The 22,955-nt window shown below is 40.7% G+C and overlaps 1 protein-coding gene across 1 annotated transcript in view; it reads right to left on the reverse strand.

Moving 5' to 3' along the window:
* The window catches only part of P3H2 (prolyl 3-hydroxylase 2), a 154,091-nt gene extending 131,621 nt beyond the window's left edge, over nucleotides 1-22,470 (reverse strand). The window contains exon 1 of the mRNA XM_045851973.1: nucleotides 21,814-22,470. Coding sequence (XP_045707929.1) covers nucleotides 21,814-22,299 — 486 coding nt within the window. The 5' untranslated portion in view covers nucleotides 22,300-22,470. The remainder of the gene's footprint in view (nucleotides 1-21,813) is intronic.
* Nucleotides 22,471-22,955: the final 485 nt, after the last annotated feature.

Raw genomic sequence — 22,955 nt, forward strand, 5'->3', positions numbered from 1 at the left:
TTGGCTTACACAGAAAGGTAAATAAAGATAGGTAAGAAGGGCATCACGGGAAGTTCAGAACAACTAGGTAGCTAGTAAGGACAAAATCAGATAAAAAAATTGAGAAGATTAAAGAAAAACAAAGCAATATCCTCATGGTTACTGAATTCACAGAGGCTGGGAGCTGGACAAAAGTAAGGGCTGCGATGAAACCACAAGCCGAAGCTGAAGTCATCCAGGAGGGAGTCCGGAGGGCAGGAGGGAACCAGTAAATGACCCTGGTGAGAACATGAGAGGGTGTGGGCGTTAAAATAAGTGACTGTACAACAAGAAGCATCTCTCTGCTTCCTATTGGTTTGGTTTAATATCATTGTCATCAGGATTAGCTGTAGATGCCCTTGGCAATATTTGAAAAGCTGGAGGACTTTTTTTTTTTAAGTTTTGCAAAACTCATCACATGATTCTTCAATGAAAATCCCATAAAAATGGAAAATTAAATGTTATAAGTTCATATTGTTCAATGAAAGCTTGCAGTTAAGTTATTTAGGTTTTATTTTACATGATAAAGATTTCACATACTTTCAGCCCTGGCTGGCGTAGCTCAGTGGATTGAGCGCAGGCTGCGAACCAAAGTGTCGCAGGTTCGATTCCCAGTCAGGGCACATGCGTGGGTTGCAGGTCATGACCCCCAGCAACCACACATTGATGTTTCTCTCTCTCTCAATCTCCCTCCCTTCCCTCTCTAAAAATAAATAAATAAAATCTTTAAAAAAATTTTCACATACTTTCTTAATTATCACCTCTTCCTCCAAAAAGAAAAATGGTATAGCATAAACCAAAGTAAGTTAGATTAATTTTGAGAATTTCAGAAACTTTGGAACAGATAGATCAATGGTAACAATCTGACTAATATAATATAACATAAATTATATGTAAAATCAGAATTGAGAATGAGCTCATCTAGAAAATTAATCTCTGTTCTACTGTCTGTAACTGTGGAGCTATATATATTGCAAAAAATGTTAATTAGTAATCTAATGCTGATGCCATTGCTTCCACCCAGGAAAGTAAAATTTGGGGCCATATCTTCGTGTCCACATCAACATCCACATCCGTTTTCTGTTACAAGCAGGAAATCTCAAGCTTTCTTCAACCCTGCAACTAGCCTTGGGATCCTTGCAGAAAGAATGACTTTGGGAAGTTATTTTCCATTTATCTTGCGTATCTGACATCCTTCAGTTCTATGGCCCTGGTTGCTGGTGGCAACAAGAACCATTCTAGGCAGATTTGTCCTAATTCATGAAACAGTGGACCAAATTTAGCAGTCAAGTACAACAGCCCATTGATTCACATTTCCCCTATAATTCTAGAGGACCCGGGCACAGTTCCTAAGTACTGGGACAATTGTGGCCTTGGAAAGGCTCACTCAGGGTCCTGAGCCCTGATGTTGTAGCTTGGTTGTGCCTGAGCACAATATACCAACAACAGCAGAATGCTGAGTGCCTCTGACACTCTGCCCAACCCCAAATGGTAATTTTTAAAGCTAGGATTATAAGAAGCCACATGTATGCAGTTCTTTGTAATTTCCAAAGTATAATACTTACACACCAATATAAAGAAACAACCCCCAGAAAATCCTGTAAACTAAGGAGACTAAGTATATAAGTATGCCACTTTTATTCATCATTAGAGGAACACCAGACTTAAAGATGTAAAATGATTTGTCCAAAGTCATTCAGCTAGATAAGAAATAAGCAGGATAACTATTGGATCTCCTGACTGTTCGTCCATGATTGTTTGGTTATATCAAGACAGTTCTGCCATATAGCCATGCCAAGTCTAATTAATATCACAAAACCAAAAACTTACTTGAAAAAATAGAATGAGTATTTTTCAAAGTGTGATCCATTAGTTTTAAAAGAAAAGTTAACATGTGCTTCATGCTTATGACTTGCCACACATATCTAATCACTTTATATGAATCACTTTAATCCTCATAATATTTTTAGGAGTTGCTAATTTTTTCAGACAGGAAAACTGAGACATATTATGCTCATTTTCAAGATGATTAGCTGATTCTTGAAGACATTAAATAACTTGCCCAAAGTTACAAAACCATGCATGAGAGCTTGAAGTGGAATTGTGTATCAAAGCCAAACTCCCTCAAAGTCTATAAAACATGAAGAATTACTCCTCCAAATGATACAATGTTTAACATTTTGCTTATAATTCTCCTGTGTGAAAGAGCAACATGCCCCATCCAAAAGTTTAACAACAGAGATTTGATTGAAATTTCTGTTGGGCTACACATAATGAACCACAACAAGAGAGGGGGCCATGTCCATGAAAATATGTCAACTTAGGAGAAAATTTAAAAACCAATTCTGATTTATTACAACTCAAGGGAAAGATGTGTAAATATCACATAAAAATACCACAACATTTTACCAATGCCAGTAAAAAACATGTGTAATTGTGAATCATTTCTTTCAATGCACCATTTTAGATACTGAAAATTATAGTCCTTTAGCTGATCAGAGAATGAAATCCAGCACTGTACATTGGTGTTTACATCAAGCACAGAGAGAGAACCCTTTGAAATGAACAGTACCGTACATCAAGAACTGGAAAAGTAACCAAGGTCTCGACCACTGTGATTTCCCTTACGTGACATGGACAATTGGAAGTATTATTGCCATACTTTACCCAGGGGGTTTAAGAAAGTGAGAGGGGGTGTGGATTCCACTTCAGATGGGACACACCTTGAGGAGACTGATCTGTGCCATAGTGCCATGCTGACTGCAAGTGGTATTCTTACACCAAGCCTTTTGTGTGCTTTCATGGATCAATGAGAACAGACATCTGATGGGGCCAGAAGCCCCCATATATCAAAGAAAGAGAAAAATGACTGGATTATAATCTCTAGCTTGGAAATACCACACATTGGAGAAGATAAAGACAGACTCAGAACAGTGACATCATGTGGGCCTTGAAATGGAAACTCAGACTGTATAGCTTTGTGGCTACAAAGAACTCTTCAAATCTGAATAGACAGCAGCTATGACATGTTGGCAAGAGCACCAACCTTGGAGCCAGAAAACTTCACTGCTCTGCCATTTTCTCAGTGTCTGGCTGGGCTAACCATTGAACCTCAGCTTTCTTATAGGGATCTCATGAGGAAGTGAAGATGTGGTTGTGCAAATGTACTTCACACTTACACAAACATAAGAGGTAATTATCTTCATGCCCATTGTAATTCTCCCCACTCAAAGGCAAAGAGAACCAGTTCAAGAAGCATAGTGACACATATTCTGTGTGCCCTGACTCCGTCACAGATAAGCTGCATGACTTAAAGAAAGAAATTGATCTGATTTTTCCAACACAATTATTTCCATATACTACAAATCAAAAATAGTGGTGCTGGCTTCTCATGTGCAGTTCAACAAAGAAGTCAATAAGTGACAGACTCAAAAAACAAGTAAGTTATAGGTTAAAGAGAAGAAACACCCCGAAGAAGGAACAGCACCGACATGGGTCCGGCCCTGCGCTCACGCCTGTTATGACTCATGGAGCAAAAAGACTCACTGTAGCCTGGGGCCAGCCCAGACCTTCCTCACATTCACCTCCTTCATTGCTTTCTGCCTCATGGGTCATACATACAAAGTCTGTCTTGCAGGCCCAATTTTTCTTACTGCTGGATTTTCCACAAATTGCCGGATAATCTTTGGAAGCTGATGTTATCATAGGAATTCAAAACAAGAAGTTGCAAATATTCTAACCATTGGCCTTATCAAACAATTCCCGTTCCAAGTGTTGTTTTAAGCAACAGCTTCCACTCCCCATGCCCTACCCCCCAGAGATAAAGGCATGTGTAGGTCTGGAACTTATTAAAGGAAGCCAGAGATCTTAAAATTTTCAAGGACAAAAAGAAACATCCAAATATGCTCTCTTGTGTCTGCACAATCCATATCTGATATGTGTAAGCTCAAAAGCATTTGGAAAAAAATATTTTCAAGTCATATTAATGAACTTTATGGCCCATATGCATATGGTCATTATTTAAGTAAAAATGAACAATTTAATGTGGTATAAAAATAAAATGTTTATTAATATAGTAACTAATTTTAGAAAGCACAATTTTACAAACTATACATATTCTTGTATAAATAAAAATTACTTTGCATTTATATTACATTTGCATAGAACTTGAATATTTTCAAAATACTTTCTTCAGTCCTTATAGTAAACTCATTCTATAGATAGAGTAATAGTAGTAGTATTCCCATTATACAGAAAGGAAAACTGAATTTCAAAGAAGTTAAATACTCTTTTAGAGCTCTTTGGAATCAGTCTATTGTTTTGTATTCAGACACTGTGCCATTTATGTTTTAAATAATGCCAGTGTAGAGTTAATCTCATGCTACAAAATTGAAAATTTAAGAGATGAGGTCTGAAAAGAACAACTGTCACAAGTCTTCCTGGTTCATATAAGCAAGATGTGGGATGGGTTAGTAAAGAGCAGGTAGTCCATTAGAAAAACAATAATGGTAATAAATGTATCATCAGCAACAATGACTCTTTACTGAGTGCCTACACCATGAACCAGGTGCTTTTCTTGGCACCTGACATTACAGGATCTGGCACAAATAACACCCCTTTTTTATTACAGAACCATAAGCATGTAATCCTATAACATAATGATATCACACTTAAGCACACCATATATTTTAGGTGAAATGTGCAAATTAAAACTATAAATTATTACAATAGTATTACCCTCCAGCCACACTCAATCAGGCCTTGCTTCTGCCGGACCCTGTATTCTCTCACAAAACCCTCACAATGTCTCTGTGACTCACTGCTGCTTCCCAGACACTTTAATTTGCTGCAGGTGATAAAATACCATCTCATTTACTTTCTGGATCGGTGTTTCTTAAAATACATCAATCATTCACAGCGTATTGCATGGGTTAACAAGAATTTCAGACTTAAAAGTGATTTGGTTAGGTACATTACATTAATTTGTAACCTATGTTTAATTATGATTTTCATAGAAATCCCAGTTATGCTCTTAATGATCATGACCTCCTCACGAATGCCATGACACAGCAGCTCTTCGCTGGGCCGCACTCGGTGTTTTCTGTGTACTACCATCCAATTATCAGGGTGCATTTAATCTTGCCACTCTGCACCATTTACATGCTGTTTACCATTATTAAGTGTGTGACTTTTCTCATCACTGTTATGTTTGTTACAACTCCAATTTACCAACATACAAAAATACCTGGTTCCTTAGTGCTTCACTGAAGCCCAGTAGTAGAGACAAAAACAGTAACAAATACTAGAACTGAAAATAACTGGTTAAAAAGGGGGCATTTTTCAAAGTAACACTCCATATAGCAAAAATAATTACATTAAATACTAGTGCTTAGAAACTTATTAAAAGAGCCTTAAAAATAAATAACATGCTATAATTGGAAAGAAAGAAGAATGAGCTCTGGCAAAGCTCTGTTTTCAAATGACCCTGAAGGATAATACATGATATAATGCAATGGGGAAGAACAATTATGATCATATACTTACATATAAGAATATTTTGATTTATTGCTGGGCAAATCATTAGAGAGAACCATGTCCAGACAATTGATTCACATGTAAGAGACAAGTGGAGGAGACTTCTTGTTTATTTACCACTGAAGCCCATGCAGACTTTGGTGTCTGGCGTAATTCACAGTGCTGTGTGAGTCACAGCATAGGTGTCTTGGAACAAGATGTGTTGAAATCAAAATGGGTAACAGAGCACTGGTTTGGTTCTGCTTTGTTGAGTGTGTGTGTGTGTGTGTGGCAAAAAGGTGCATGTCAAGTAAGAGGTCTCAACTCCATGCCAATGCATAAAGTGCTTTATTCAGAGAGAAGAGCCAGTGTTAAAAACTTGCATCCTGATCTTGATCTAGCATTACAGAAAATAGTGAACATTTTGAATAAAATTGAATCTAAACCATTAGCTTACGTCATTTCAGAGGGCAGTCTTCGGAACAGTGTTAGCAAGTTTTTTCTAACACTGAAGTTAGAGAAGAGAGAGATGCAGTTTAGAAGAAGAGAGATGCCATTCTTGAATTTAGTGATGAGATCAATGTATTTCTTCAGGCCTCTGATAGTGCTACAAAAAGCTACTTATATGATTGCAAAGGGCTTGCCCACTTAGAGCTCTTCTGCAATATATTCAGCAGTTTATATTGCTCAAGCCATTATTTTAGTGTCTACATATCAAACATTTGTAGGCAAGATACTAGGACTTAAGACCAAATTGAGGAGCACACAATTCCATTGCTGAGAGTTTCATAGTTCAGTAACATTTAATACTTTTTTTATCAAAAGAAATATTATGTCAAACATTAAAATATAGTAAAGCTAGTAGAGACCTTCAAGATTATATATTCCAATAATCTGCATTTATAAATGAAGATACTGAGACCAAGAAAAGACCATCATCATAAAACCAGAGTTAGTGGCATAATTAGAATTAGAGCCACACTTTACGACAGCATGGATGGAACTGGAAAGCATTATACTAAGCGAAATAAGCCAGACGGTAAAAGACAGATACCATGTAATCTCACCTTTAACAGGAACCTAAACAACAAAACAAACAAACAGCAAAATATAACCAAAGACACTGAAACAGAGAACAGGCTGGCAGTGGTCAGAGGGGAAAGGGGAGGGAATTTCAGGGGAAAGAGGAAGGGTTTATAGGAACAAGTATAAAGGACACATGGACAAAAACTAGTGGGGGTGGAAATGGGAGGGAGGTGGGGAGGGCTGGGGGGTGGGCTGGGATAGGAGTAAAAGACAGAAAACTGTACTTGAACAACAATTAAAATAAAATTTTAAAAAGAATTAGAGCCACAGTTTCTTAATTCCCTACCCAAATACTATTTCCAATCGATCCCACCCAACTTCACGTTAGTATTCTTACATTGACTTATAATCAAAAAGAGTAATCTTTCATATAATCTTTCATGCGATACCCCCATGAAAGAGCAGTCTCAACAACTATGATCAAGTGCACAGATCAGCATTTTAAAATACATAATTATGAGGAGTATCATAGGGAGAAACTCATGTTCTAGGAGCAGTGACAATTTGAATTCAACAAACCTACTGAGTTAGTGCCAAGTGCAGAGACTCAGGCGGTGAAGTCAGCCACGTGTGAATGTTTAGGACAGAGGCTTACACATAGTCACCTGGAACACAGGAGATGCCGATTAAGGGAGGGTCATATCTGCTCCGGGAAAATGAGAGAGAGAAAAGGGGATCATTACTCAGCAGTATTTTTTTTCGTATTTTAAATTCTACCTTAATTGGCTTCACCTATATAATATAGTAGGTAAAACTTTACTAAGTACCCTAGTGGGAAAATGAGCCAGAATGAACAACTGTTCATTTATTTGTGAAGAGTTAAAACACCATGCTCCAGAAGGCTCTCCTCCTTGGACCTATGAACAGGTGAAAGAAAAGGGCAACTTCTGAGGCAACTCTACAGAAGTTCCGGGGTATTTCATACTTCGAAAGAAGGAGTAGGAGAGAATACTCTTAATGACTTTACATGAACCACAGCACAGTCTAGTAGTCTAAGTCTACTTAGGTTTGATTTAGTGGTGGTGAAAGTTGACTAGACATTTTTATTAGAGATCAGAGAAGCTTTTCTGTAGCTTTTTGCAATTAAGCATTGGTAACAAAGTTAATCCAGAGTTTTGAGATCAAGTCTACTCAATTAGTATTCATCATCATCATTATAATTTAAAGATTGTATGAAGAGTCTGCATAAAGACTTCAGATCTCAGCAAGATGATATGAACTAATTTCTCTTCTACTTCCCCTGTAGTACACCTAAAACTTCTGGACAAACTGCAACAGGCTAACACAGGAAGAGTTTGACAGGTAGCAAGAAGAGATGGCGAGGGATCTGGCACTTAAACATGGTGGTATGTTTCCTGGGATTTCTTTTTGTTTTTCATATAGTCAGTCGTGTATCTCAGAAGGGACTCTGGAGAACCCTGCTACCAGGAAATGCCAATGGGAGCAGACAAATAAAGGTTCCCTCCCCCTTAAAAACATGCTTTTTTATAGTTAAAGGACCAGGAAGGTCAAGAATAACAGAATAGAAATGTTTGTGATAACACCTGCCTTACTGCAGCCAAATACCAGGGAATTAAAACACACACCCTCCCCAACCTTGGGCAGCAGGTAGAGCAGAGAGCCTGGACTCCCACTGCCCTCAGCCCCCTCTCAAATAGGGAGTAAAGGAGGGATCTCAGAGAGGAGGGGCCAGATAAAAGGATCTTTTAAATATTCTTTAGCAATATTTAATGTTAAATATTCTTAAATATGAAGTCCTAGGCAGACTCCCTAAAAACCCAATGTGCAAATGAACACCAGCAAAAGGTTTCAAAACTGAACCACAATGTGGAATATGGTCAGATTTTAGCTTGGCCTTTGCATAGCACACAATTAATGAAGAGCAAATTAGACTCACTCTGTAAACACTTTGTAAATGAAAATGGATTTTCTGAGTATATTGTGATGTACTTTCTAAGAGAAATGTACCCACTTTCAATTCCTAAGCGTGGATATTCTGATCAGCTATTACATTTAATTTGAAATAGTCATTGGTAGTCTGCAACCACAAATAATTTTTGTATTAAATATTTTATTGTTTATGCTGTTACAGTTATCCCAATTTTCCCCCCTTTGCCACTCTCCACCTAGCCCGCCCCCCACTCCTACAGTCAATCCCCACACCGTTGTCCATGTCCATGGGTTATGCATATATATTCTTTGACTAATCCCTTCACTTTCTTTCAATCAGTAAATTCTTTTTAGATGTCATCTCATAGATGCTTGAGCCAGAAACCAGAAGGCTGATGCCGATCATTCATGTGGATATTATTACTGTTAGATATTCTGTGAGGGTGTGTTCTTATACATGTTTAAGGCTTTGGTAGTGTTTTTTTCCTCTTTCCTTCTTTGCATTATGTGAGCTACTTATAAGGAGTGTGCTAATATATTAACCCTGGTCTAATGTTATATTAACCAGAATTAAGAAGCAGGATAGAGAGAGAATTGTATGTCTTTTCCAATGACATAGTTTTTAATGATCCACCATCTGTGGGTCAAGATAAATTTTTATTTCATAAGATCATGGAGTCTTGTTAAGTCTGGATTAGAAAATATATGGAATCTTATCTATTTCAACATTGCTTTATTGCTTGAACATTAAATGCAACCTCCCTGTTAAGCATTTGCCCAACTCATGGTCAAGGACATGCTATTATATGTGAACAGATGCTAGGGTTAGGAAAGTCTTGTGTGTTTGAACCAAGATCTTGTTCTCTGGAATTCCTCTTACTTGGTTCTAGCTCTCCAATTGCTCAATGCCGCTAAGATCAAGAATGACTGTTTCTGATGATATTTTCTTAAAAAACTTCCTTTTTTTGGTTAGTCTACTCATTCCTATTTCAACTATGTCTCAAATAACATAGTTATGAGTCTTTTATCTATCTTTTGTTCTGCCTGAACATGCCCTAGTTTATCCTATATCTCTTAAATTGCTACCAGATTAGACATTAGTGTGACCTTCTTGAAAGGTTTACTTTAAAGTGATTGACTATTGTCCAAAGTTGAAGATGAGCATCAGACACACTGGAAGTACTTGCTTTTTTACAGCATTTTAAACTCCATTCATCTCCATTCCATTTTGTATTCCACTACATTATCTCATCACTTTTTCCTTTCCATAAGTAGACTGTTGGCTGTCTCTACCAGTCTACTAAAGTATTTCAGAATCTCTGGCTGGCAAAGTAAAAGAGCTCTTATAAATCATGTGGTCCAATGTTGCCCCTGTCCAAATGGAGACATCAGGCCTAGAGAGTAAAGTTAGTGACAGAACTAGAGCTTAAATTGCTTGATTCTTAACCTTATAACCCTCTAGATTTTCATTTGAGTTCCTTTCTCATTTACCTGTTATATAAGAGGCAGGCTCATTTTTGGTGTTTACGAGGATATGTTTGTTGATTTCCAAACCTAAGCCACCCCCCCTGGGGTACTCAAGATGTGCTGGTCTACAGGGAGAGATTTAATCTATTAACATTAAACAAAGAAGGTTTGGAATGTGTTTGAACAGAGTCCCATTTTTTGAAAAATACAAAGAATAAGCCACGATCTCATGGAAGTTGTGAAATCAGGGGGTTGAAGAATGTAGTACAGAAGAGAACAAAAGGACTTTTCTTGACACAACAAGAACAACAAGGAAAAGCAAGTTCTCATTAAGAGGTGGGGTTTCTGTTTTGGCCCAATGGTGACAGGAGGCTGGTCAATATGCTCTCCAAGGTACAGTGAGTCGAACATGAAGTCAGTGGCTCACACTGAGTGATCAAGTTCTTGTTTTGTGTGTCCCCAAGCTTTTTGTACCTACTCTGTGTGTTAATATTATCTCAGTCTATCATGATACACTGGCCAATTATTTTGCCTTTCATCTTCCCTCACAAGTTTGCCCTCTGCCTAGAAACTCTGCAGCACAGAACCAGTACTTCTGCATCAGTGCTGGACTAGGTGAGCCACAATCGTTGTTTGCTTGTTGTGTGCTTATTAACTTCTCACAAGAGCCTTGTGAGGTTTGCATGATGATCCTCCCTGCTCCCCAGATAAAAACCTCAGGTTCACGTGCTGAGCTCTGTGTATCAGCCATGAACAAAAGGCAGGGTTTTTATGACGATATAAGTGGGTTTTGATGTTAAGACCCAATAAGTGAATCTGATAAAGTCAGAAAATTGTTTAACACATAGCAGCTGTACAAAGTGATGAATATTCTCTTTTTGCTTTTATGTACATGATTTAGCCTTCTATTGGGACTTTATTTCCTCCTCTTCCTGATTCCTCATCTTTTCTATATGCTTATGCCTCACACTATGACTTTTAAAGATAATTTCTCATTTCATCTTTATACCAACTCTGTGAGTTAGGAAGTTTCATTATTATTATTTTTATTATCATCTACCTTTTCACAGAGATAGATATTGAGTCCCAAAGAATGTAGGTAACTTGGAAAACTGTAAAAGGGAAGGTCAAACTACATCTGGGATTTCAAAGAAACCTAAAAGGGTATAGTGGCATTTCCCTTAACAAGCTTAAGAAGTCACTAAAACCACAATTTACTTGAACTTAGCTTTGAGGTGGCATACAAGTATTTTACAGCTATAATTAAGGTGAAATTCCCTAAAGGCATCATTTCATACTACCATATATTGATTTTTTCCAGCTTCAGAATAGTATATATTATTTTAAAAAATGTAATCACTCAACTTTATCCTTAAAACATCCTATACTCAGGAGTAAATTAATTCTCCAAATTTTCCATCATGTCTACTTCCAATGTTTTCTCTCTTTTTTAAATTTATTGTTCAGGTACAGTTGTGCCACCTTTTTCCCCATTGCTTACCCCTGCCCCATCCCCCTGACTGCCACAGTCAGTCCCTCCCCATTGTCCATGCCCAGGAGTCTTCTATTAGTGTTCCTTTGCTTGCCCCTTGCCCTTGTTTTTTCTTTCTTACTCCATTTTTCCTACTATAAGTTAAAAGTTACCAGTGAAATGGAATTTCTCCTCTATTATAAATTGTATCTTTTTTCCATGTCTAATTCCATGGCTTTGAAACAAAACATCCCTGAACTGCCACCACATAATGTGTTACAGTCTGAATGTGTGTGTCCCCACAACATTCCTATGTTGAAACCCGGCCTTCAAACTGCTGGTATCAGGAGGTGGGGCCTTTGGGAGGTGATTAAGTCAGGAAGGCAGAGCCCTCATGAATGGATTTGGTGCCCTTATGAAAGAGGGCCCACAGGGCTTCCTGCCCCCTTCCACCATGTGTGGCGACGGGGAAAAGACGGCTCTCTAGGAAGCAGGCCTCCACCTGTTGGCCTTCCTGCAGCCAGAGTGTGAGAAACAGATGTTTGCTACCCAGTCTATGTATGGGTATTTTGTTTTAGCAGACTAAGAGTTCCTCTGCCTCTCTCCCCAGCTCTATGTCATTCTTCCTTCCTCTGGCCCCTCTCATTACAACCACTTTACAGGCTTCTATAGGTTGGCATTTTGGGTTTCAGTCAAGCTGCTTTCTGGAGTTTGGAGCTCACGACTAAAAGGTCCTAGTCTGTACAGCTAAAGCAGCCTGTCCTGTCAAGCTCAGACAACAAGTAGAGGGAAACCAGACCCTCAGGTCTCTCCTGCAAGCTGAGTGAGTACAGTCACAGGGGAGGGCCAGCAGTGTGACGTGAGCCTAGCGATTTGCATCTTGGAGAAAGAGGCTCTATTTCCAATGGATTTCCCCTCAGGAAAAGTGTCAACCTATATCCAAACTTTCTCATAAATATCATGATTCATCAGTGGGCACCTAGCCCACTAGATTGCCATCTAGCATTCATTGTCAAAAATTGATTTTGTATTTATCTAACCTTAATGTCCAGTTATCTTAAATATGGCTAAGTGTTAAATCAGTGCTTCTCCATGTGGGATGATTTCGACCCCCAGGAGACATTGCGCAACGCACAAAGACATTTACTGTGGTCACAGCTTGGAGCAGGGTGGAGTGTGCTGAAACTGTTATCTGGTAGGTAACAGCCAGAGTTGCTGCTAACCATGTTACACTGCACAGGACAACCCACCACACCAAAGAATCATTCATCCCAAATATCAATAAGCCAAGGTTGAGAAATTCCAGCTTCAATGCCTACTGACCTAAACCACGTAGCCTCTACAGTGTAACTGAGCCCTTGGTAATCCTGCAAAATTCTTGAGTGACTGTGAAAGCCCCTGTCCCTGGTGGTGTGTGCTAGAATCAAATGCTGATTGTTGATCCTGGATTCAATCTGAAAAATATTATTAAGAAATAGTTCTTGCTTCAGTGGAGAAATAATTAGTATGGTGTTCTGGATTAGTCTTTGATACCATAATTTGAGATCATTTTATAAAACAGCCAAATTTGGTTTTAAGGTAATTCACTGTGCCTGTAGTCTTAATTATGTGTTGATTTCTTCATGCAAGTCTATTGATCTTGGCAGAGTGAAAGCTAAAAATCTAGCATTCAAGCAAGAATAAATCTAAATTGGCTCAATTAACTTTATGATTCAGGGTTTGTTAAAAATTTCTCTGTTTTGTTTTGGATTTATTTATTTTATTTTATCCTTTGCTTTTTTCCATTCCTTTCTGGGGTCCAGGATAATTGTGCTGCATTTTCCAGCAGTGTCCCATTGCTTGAACAAAAATTGAATCCATTATTCGCAGATAATGAATTCCAGTGGGATCATTGTGATAGCCCTGAACTTCTGGAAAATCTGACATCTTGGACATCCCTCTACCTGGCTCTTATTCTTTCACTTCCTTTCCAAAGAAGATTTTGCCTTATTCATTTTCATTAGATTTATGGGGGAACAGCATTGACCAGGTTCCCATTTCTGAGTTTTGTTTTATTTCCCAGAAGTAGGCAGAATAGTACCATAAGGAGCAACATTGCATAAGGAGATGGATCTATTCCATTTAGCAAATAATGTCAGTGACATGTTATGTGTTTTAATTTTGTTGAGTCTATGTTTTCAGTGTGGGTATTACAAGCGATGGTCATCAGCAATGTTACAGAGGTGAGAGACTAGGGTTCTTGAATTCTAATCTTGGTTCTTGCATTAAATTGCTGGATAAATGTGGACTACTTGATGCCCTTTTAGGCTTTATTATCCCATCTATAAAATGGAACGTTTGGAGCCCTCTCATTCCATGAATGTGGCAGGGAGCAGCTGAAGAAAGATAGGGAGCTGAGAGGGGAGGGGACTACCTTCCCCAACACATGCCCAAGCCGTACATGGGTGTATGAGGAAAGGGGGCACAAAAAGAGTTTCAAAGATGTAGATGCCTATATCTGTATGTCAAATTAAATAAGAAGGCAGTGAAAGACAAATACCATATGATCACACCTATAAGTGGAACCTAATCAACAAAACAAACAAGTAAGCAAAATATAACCAGAGACACTGAAATAAAGAACAAATTGACAGTGACCAGAGGGGAGGGGGAGGGGGGTAACGGGGGAAAGAAGAAGAAGGATTGTCAGGGAACATGTATAAAGGACCCATGGACAAAGTCAACAGTGGGGGGAAAGGATTGAATGTGGGAGGTGGAGGTGGGTAGGATGGGGGAAAGTAATAGGGACAATTGTACTTGAACAACAGTAAAACAAAGAAAAAGAAGCTCTATCGCCTTCATTGTATTAGAGCCAGAAACCTGATGTTGCCTATACCACCACCTGCATTTCTCTTCCCTCTACTGATCCCCTCAAGCCTCTCCTTTCCAGATGTAATTTCATGATGTTGGTCACCAATAGGACAAGGGATGGGGTAGGAGAGGGAGAGAGACAGAAACAATTATAGAAAACTAAGTAAAGCAGAAAGGAATGCAGTCAAGTGAAACTGGCTTCTTCCAATAACAGTCTATTGCCCTCAGCAGTTCTGAAAACTGAAAATCACACACACCACACTAAAGTGTGCCACTCAGGCTAAATCCAAATCACATTGTAAAAAGATGTGTCTGGGCCCTTTGGCAAGTGGGGGCCAAGATTCATGGAAATCACATAGCTTGGAAGTCAGACAGCAAGAAAAGAGGGATAAATAAAAGGAAAGAAAAAGAATGACAGGAGAAAAGCTGAATGGAAAAAGAAGACAGGAAAAAATATTTTTCCCAGTGAGAACTGCAAAATTTTCCACCAGACAACTCTGACTCTTGGCTGAGTGGTCCATGTATCATGTGAATGAAAATGTAGGGTGGGCGGGGCAGAGCAGGAAGCTCTGTCTTGTGTCTGCCATGTCTCTGAAGGCCCAAGGCGGACTGTAGGTCCCTGCTTCATCACTAGGTAAGCGCACTGCCCCTTTACACAGAGGTGGCCTTGGCTATAGCAGAGTCTGGTAAGAGAATACCTGCATTCCAGATCCAGCATTCCTTGCTGACCCACCTTGATTTGTCATGGAACCTCTGAAGCCAGTGCTATTAGTTATTAAGTGACAGGGATGGACTTCTTCATGATTTCTGTGGGATCTTCGAGCTGAAACATTTTTATAGTTGAAATAATGACCACTCCACACCCTTGCTAGACCACATTTCTTGAGCAGAGTATGGTATTCATTCCTCCCTCTCTCACCCCTACTGCACTGCTCAAAAGCAATGATTTTACCTGAAGAGAGAGAGTTGAAGATGTTCTCTTGGAGGCCCTACGAGCTCTAAAATCTCTAATTCTAAGAAGCCCACAGTTTACTCAATTCCTTAGCGATACAAAAGAACCATTATTACACCAAATCTGATGAGTGTACACTTCAGGTGAACCCACCTGCCTTTCAGAATTTCTCAAGCCCCACCCATGAAGCAAATGACATTTTATCAAACATTCCCAAAATAATTCACAGGGCTATGGTTTGGGAGTTTATCAGTGAGCAAATATTAGTGACAGAATGCATTTGATTCTCAAAGATGGGATCAGTGAAGAGAAACAAGCAGTTTATTACTTACTTTTATTAAAACCTGTAAAGGAATCCCTGATTCACCAGACTGAGATAGGAGAAAACTTATAAGCAGTTGCTAGCCTCGTTTAATTGAATTTTAAACCTCGGTGGTGGTACTTTTTGCAATTGAAATGAATAAAGAGCTGACTGGGCCTTCAAGTGGACACCCCCTTTGAGGGGAAAACTGGGACTCTAACTTCTTAGCACACAGGACCTAAGAGCTGGCTAGACAAAGAATCACCCAGGTTTCCTTCCTGAGAAGTGGGGCAGACAGAAAGATGGTGACTCAGGGATTCTGATGATTCAAGCCCCCAAAAAGGCTCAATTGTTCAAAGAGGGGTGGGGAAAGTCTCATCCCCTGAGGAAATAACCACTAGCAAGGTTTTAGAACAGCTATTTCAAGAAGACATAGCCTCCAATGTGAAATAATTTGGAGAACAAAAGGCGCATAGTCTACACATAGGCAAAAAGTGATTTAAACATGGGGTTTGGAAAAGGTTTTTATTCAGAACTAACAGCATCCTCATCGTGCAGTTGTGGCCTACGGCTTCAATTTTTTTATTGTTGTTAAAGGCATTCATCTAGATAGAGATGGAAGTTCATAAAACAGAATAAAAGTGAGAAAACTTGAGCTTACTTTTTTTTCTTTTCTCAGGGCCACTAATAGAACACATTATGGTCAAGAAAAGGGGAGCTTAGATGACCGTAGGAAGGAAATAAAATTCCCTAACTTAATTGCATTTTTTTCTTGTTCCCCTTTAATCCTGAGAAGAAAAAACAAAGGTCAGATGGCATAGAGCACCGACTCAGAAGCAAAGCATGCAGGGGCAGGCTTGTTCTAAGTTAAAAAAAATAAATAAATAATGAGCACTTTGGAGTTTTTTTCTTTTTTTTTTCTTGAATGGCTGGAACAGCAGGAGAAAAACAGATGACTGTTAAAGTATTCCAGATTATAAAGCACACTGATAAAAAAAAGGCTCTCTTTTCATTCCTTTAAATTCAACAAATGTATATAAAGCAAGCACAATGTGTCAAGGATTTTCTGAAACATAGTTTTAGGTCATAAGAATTAAATGAGGAAAAAAAGGGAGAGGGAAGGAAAGAAGGTTTGCAACGCTAGCCAGGATATGCATGTAGAAAAGAATGGCTGGTGAAACAATCTGTAGCCCTTTTGTAACTTTCTCCCCCAACTCACCAACCAGGAAGGCAAATAACCAGTGGGAGGCTGCCACACAGCGATCTGTCTCAGCAATATGTCCTGCACCAGGAACCAGGCTATTATTTACTCAACAAATAGATACTGAGCATTAACTGCTATTGCCCCCTGTGTTAGGTATTTGGGGGACACATAGATTCTGAGGATCCATCTCAGACCTACTGAACCCAAATCTCTAATTTTAAATCACATTTTTAACGCCCGGATGATTAATAATAATCACCCATCTAATAATCATCCAGATCTGGGAACTCCTACTTTAGGAGATGTAACAATGACTAAGACACTTCTTGACCTCAAGGAGCTCACCTAAGTGATAGAAAGATACGTGAATTTTCCCACAACAAGATTAAACATGAAACATGATATGAGAGGGACACATTCTTTGCTGTGGACAGTTAGAGGAGTGAGAAGTGATGGATTGTTGGGAGTTGCACAGGGGGTGAAAGAGGACCTCACAGAAATAGGTACATTTGTGTTAGTACAACTACCATTTCAACACATAGAGAAGGAAAAATCTGTTAGAACTAATAAAAAGCAGAAACATGATGCCAGTGTTGGAGAAAAAGAGGTCCTGTCCCGGGCGCTTTACATAAATCTTCTAGGAAACCCAACCCAAACCAGTCAGGAAAGTCCTATCATTTCCCCATGTTGCAGATGGGGTGAGTGAACTCAGGAATTTTATGAAATGTGTTCACAGTCACATAGCTCGAGATTGAGGAACTGAAGTTCAACCCCAGAGCTATCTTATTCCAAAGCCTACATGCCTCCCAAGGAAGAATAAACAAAGCCCAGATGTGCAAAAGTGTCAGACACATAAGACCAGGCGTCCATTGTTGCCTCTGCCTGGAGGGTGGCAGAGTTGGGGGAGGTAGAGCCCTTTCGGTTAAAGGGAGCCAGGCTGTAGATGCTGTATTAAACTACGTGGTCTTTGTATGGTAGCAAGGGGAAACCACTGAAGGTTTCCCAAAGAATACTATGATAAAAAGCTTTACTTTAGGTTTTAGACTATGAATCACCACTTATATCTTACAATAGGAAATGATAAAAATCAAAAGTTTGAACAGTCTTGCCTTGCCTTTAAGCAAACAAGTATAGCTAAGAGCCAGGTGGAACTGTTGCCTCGAAGCTGTTCAGGTGAATTCCCAACATGCCAGGTCTTGGAGAAGATTCTACAGAGGAGGCCTCAGGATAAATGCAATGTGTGTCTGTTACCCTGCAGGACAAGGATCAGCTCATCCCTGGAGCTGTCCAAACCTGGCAGGAAGGTAGCCCTGGAGACTACAGCATTCTCTGGGACCTGAGGCGGCCCCGTGGGGCAGAGCGCACAGCACAGGCATGGAAATCACTTATTGGGAGAGCCCAGACTCCTGAATTCCACTCCTGTGCTCATTTCATCTAATCAGATTGTGTGACACTGGGCAAGACCCTTTCCCTCTCCGAATCGCCCTTTCCTTCTCTGTGAAATGAGAAATTGATCTGGACCAGACACAGATTTTACAATTTTTAATTTTCCCCCTCCAACACAACTGCATAAAAGATCTGCTTCCGTGAGTGGTTCAGCACCTGGGATATGTGTGTGTGAGACGGGGGAAGATGGGGGAAGCAGCATCTCCCAAGAGCTTCCACAGTTTGTAAAGCCCTAGCTGAGAATAAATGTGCTTCCTTATCTCTAGGAAGCCTGCTAGTTCTGACTCTGTTATAAGATTTGCAATTCTCAATTCCTGGCTGCAAAGTCCTCACTGAATTCAATCTGGCCCGAGATTATCTTTTTCAAGTGCAAACTGGATCACTGATCAAAAGTCATTCAACAACAACATGATCATATCCAAGCACATGCAGGGAACGCCTCAGTCTGTCATCAGGAAATGAGTATTTTAGGATCCATGCCTGTCAAAACCCGAGGATATTCTGTTATTATTTGAGATTTTTGATTTACTTTCAAAAGATAGTGTGTATGTGTAACATTCCTTGGAAGCCATGCAAAGGCTAAAATTGTGGAAAGGGGGGACGACCATGATGCGTGGTAGTCAGCGTTCACAAAAATATTCCTGCAGACTCCAACCATCAAAAATGAATTTTCAAAGAGATTATAAATTATGTGGATCCAAGAAACATTGTCTGCAGGAGTAGGGATGAATATGGAGAAGATGCAAGACTTGTTTTGCTCTCAGAAACATTCCTGGTATTTTATTTTTACATTAATTCACACATTTTAAAAAGAACTTTTAAACTTTATTGGTTCACTAGACCACACCTAGTAAGTTCAACCACTGAGTGCCTGTGAGTGACTAACTCCTGTAATCAATTCACTGCAATGATTTGAGGCACATTAAACCTATGGCTTCACCTTTTTTGACCTCCAGCCAGGGCACAGGGGAATGATAAATGTTAATATTTACAATGAAGGAAGCTTAATTACAGAACTGAAGAAATGCACATGTTGTTACCTTGTGGTTCTTTATTTTCATAGGACCTGAGAAAACAAAAATCTGCCAAAGATGTATGACGAAAGTATCAGTGGGACTGCCAGCCTCAATCCGAGACTCCTGGGAAGAGTATGCTATGGGACCACCTGTGTTCTCCTTTGGGAACTAGCTTAGTATGTATGTCTTCAGCTGTCAGGTGCTCAAGGTCCCCTCTCTGCCTACCACTGACTGATTTTTGTAAGACCACCAAAAACTGTCTACTCATAAAAAAGAAATCAGATTTATACTTAATACATGCTTTTGCAAATCTATCAAGAGCCACAAGTAAGTAGAAGACAAATCCTGGAAAGGATTCTGGCTCTCTCCTGATTAACTGCCCGAGATAACATAGTGAACTCGAGCACCTTAGCCACAGCACTGAGAGTTAAGCGTTTGTCTCTGTTACGATTTCCCGAACTCCACCAACACCTGCAAGTCTACCAAGCACCCTTTCACCTGTGAGGGAACAGATCTTCAGGAAGAAGCTACAAAACATACATACATGGGTATCTGCATGTGGTGTGTATTTTCACCACTCCAGGAAAGCAGCCTGGTCCATTGGCTGGCATGAGCTGCCACTTCTCCAAAAGCTGTATACAAGACATTAACATATTGACATAAAACTAGGGGCAGAAAGGGGAAAAATGCAAGTGAAGAACAATGTGAATGAGTGAGAGTGGGTGTAGGGTTGAGGAACATAAGCTACATTCTCTCTGCTGAAGCATCCAGATAGATCTTCAAAATTGTGGATATGGGGGAAATGTTCACATATACCCTGTGCCCCCGACACTGAGTTCAGGCAAGTTGAATAGACAGAAATAAAAACAGAAGGAGATCACTGGGCATCTACTGTTGAAAAACCCAGTCGAATGCTTACCTCCAGACACAGAAAGCCTTAGTGAGATCGCCTCACACAAAATTCACCTTTTCCAAGCATTCCTTCTCGTTAACCTTTGATCTTAATATTTTGTAGATGCAGAGGAGGAGAGAGATTTGTTCGAGAGGGAACCTACTTTTAACTCCTCTGTTTTGAGAATGCTTTTTTTTTTAAACCTCAGAGCAGAGGTGCAGACTAGTGTGTAGGAGGGATGAAGGAGTGGAGACAGCAGAGAAATGGGTGTGAGGCTACACCAAGAAATGAAGCAAGAGAAGACCTTATGGTAGACTCAGTTCTGACAAAGTCTCAAGAATTAGACTTAGTGGGAACTTGAAACATCGCCTGATCAGTACGGTCCTTTTTGAGAGAGAGGTTAACTGCAATGGAGCTAATCACTTGCTCAGGTTCATCTAGTGTTGGTTACAGAGTTCTTGCCACCAGATACCTGAATCCACAAACAGAAGACAGAAACATGAAAGAATTATTATGGCCCTGTACTATTGTTTGGTTGTGATTTCTCCAATTTTTTTCTTCTTTCTCAAGATTGTTGTGGCTATTCGGGGTCATTTTGTGGTTTCATATAAGCTTTTGGAATATTTGTTCTAGTTCTCTGAGATACGCCATTGGTGTTTTGATAAGAATTGTGGTGAATCTATAGATTGCTTCGGGTAGTATGGACATTATGGATGCCAATTCTTCCTGTTCATGAGCACATTATATGCTTCCACTCACTTGTACCTTCTACAATTTCTTTCTTTGGTGTCCTATAATTTCCCAAGTACAGGTCTTTTACATTCTTAATTAAATTTATTACAAGGTATTGTACTTTATTTTTTGATGTAATTATAAATGGGATTGTTTTTGTTAGTTTCCCTTTCTGATAGTTCATTATTGGTATATAAAAATACAACTGATTCTGGATATTTATTTTGTATCCTGCCACTTTACTGAATTCATCTATCAGTTCTAGTAATTTTTATGGTGGAATCTTCAGGGTCCTCTATATAAAGCTGTGGTGCATTTACACAGTGGAATACTATTTTCCTATTTGGCTGGAAAAAAAAGAAAAGGAGGAGGAGGAGAGGAAGAATAAGAAGGAGAAGAAGATCTTCCTTTTTGCAACAGCATGAATGGGCCTAGAGTGTATTACGCTAAGTGAAATAAGCCAGGCAGAGAAAGACAAATACCATGTGATTTCACTTATATGTGAAATCTAATAAAAGAAATAAACTAGCAAAGAAAATAGAAACAGACTCATAGATTCCGAGAACAGACTGACAGCTGTCAAAGGGGAGGAAAGCTGGGGGCTGCGTGAAAAAATGTGAAAGGATTAAGCAAAAGAAGAGAAAAAACTTACAAAACACAGACAACAGTATGGTGGTTATCAAGAGGAAAGGAGAGTGGGGGTAGAAGTGGGTAATGGGGGGCATTTTTAAATGGTGATAGAAGGAGACTTGGCTTGGGTTGGTGAACACAATACAAAATGCAGATGATGTATTACAGAACTGTACACCTCAACCTATAGAATTTATTAACCAATGTCACCCCAATAAATTCAGTAATTTTTTAAAAGAAGCATTAAAGAAGACTCAAACTAGCAAGAAGTCAAGAACAGTGGAGTGGGCTCAAGAGAGCACCTGGAGCCGCAGGGAGCGTTAGGTGTGCGCCCTGGTTGGTACCTTGATGTAGGCTCGCTGCAGGTAGTTGTAGGGCACTCGGCGCTGGAAGTCGCTGCGCACATCCTCGCTGACGCGGTGGCGGGACGCGGGGCCCCCAAGGCGCTGGGTCTGGCAGCTGTGGTAGCAGCGCGCCCGCTCCAGCAAGGCGCGGAAGAAGGGCAGCTCCGCCCCGGGCCCAGCGCCGGGGGGCGCGAGCGGGCTGCGGGCGGCACAGTGGCGGGCGCAACGCGCACGGATCTCCCGCAGGCGCCGGTGGCTGCGCAGCGCCGCTTCCAAGTCGTGCACCGCAAGCTCGTAGTCCCTTCTATAGTAGGCGGCCACGCCGCTGGCGTAGAGCTGGTCAAAGGGCTGCAGAGGCCCCGGCTCAGACTCCGGATCCCGGCGCAGGCTGTCCGGGGGGCCGCCCCTCAGTGGCGGCAGTAGCAGCAGCAGCAGCAGCGGCAGCAGCGGCAGGGGCGGCGGCGGCGCGGAGGTGCGCTCCCGCATTCTCCGCTTCGGAGAGACGCAGGATGGCCACACTCCCCAGACTGCTTCCCGCACCCGGAGTCTCGGCCTCTTCTCCCACCTCTGCGGGTGAGAGAGCTGGTCCTGCGACGATCTGGCTGTCCTGCGAGCCCCAGGTGACCGCCGGCGCTCGGAGGACTGGGACGCGGAGGCCAGTCCGCCGGCAGCTCTTAAAGGGACGCCCACAGCTCACACGCTCCTCCTGCTGCTCGAGCCTTCGAGAGCTTTTCGCCGGCGCTCAGCGCGCGCCCTGCCGGCTCCCGGCCGCAGCCGCGGGGTGCCAAGGGCTGCACACCCAAGTGCCAGGCACAGAGGGAGCGCTGCTTGAGGGCAAACTGGGCGAAGCTCTACACGAGGTGTCCCCTTCTAGATTGCAAAGTGGATATGATAACTCCCTTTTTGGAGATGAAGGAAGTCCGGAGGAGTGAGGTTGGGGTTCTTATCATTTTCTGGAATTGATACATGACCTCGCAGTTTGCAGGGACCTTCGGCTTCGGGGGAAGCACTGAAGCTCCGTCTCAGGCTGTGAGAAAGCACTAGAGGGCGAGTTGGCCCAGTTGTGGAGGCTTGAGAAGAGTGATCATTCCTGGTTTATAGACCTCACCCTTTGGGCCTTGGGAATCAAAGCTTACAGCTTC

This window comes from Phyllostomus hastatus, unplaced genomic scaffold, assembly GCF_019186645.2.
Source record: "Phyllostomus hastatus isolate PE091 unplaced genomic scaffold, TTU_PhHast_1.1 phas_contig_86, whole genome shotgun sequence".
In the NCBI taxonomy this organism is placed as follows: domain Eukaryota; kingdom Metazoa; phylum Chordata; class Mammalia; order Chiroptera; family Phyllostomidae; genus Phyllostomus; species Phyllostomus hastatus.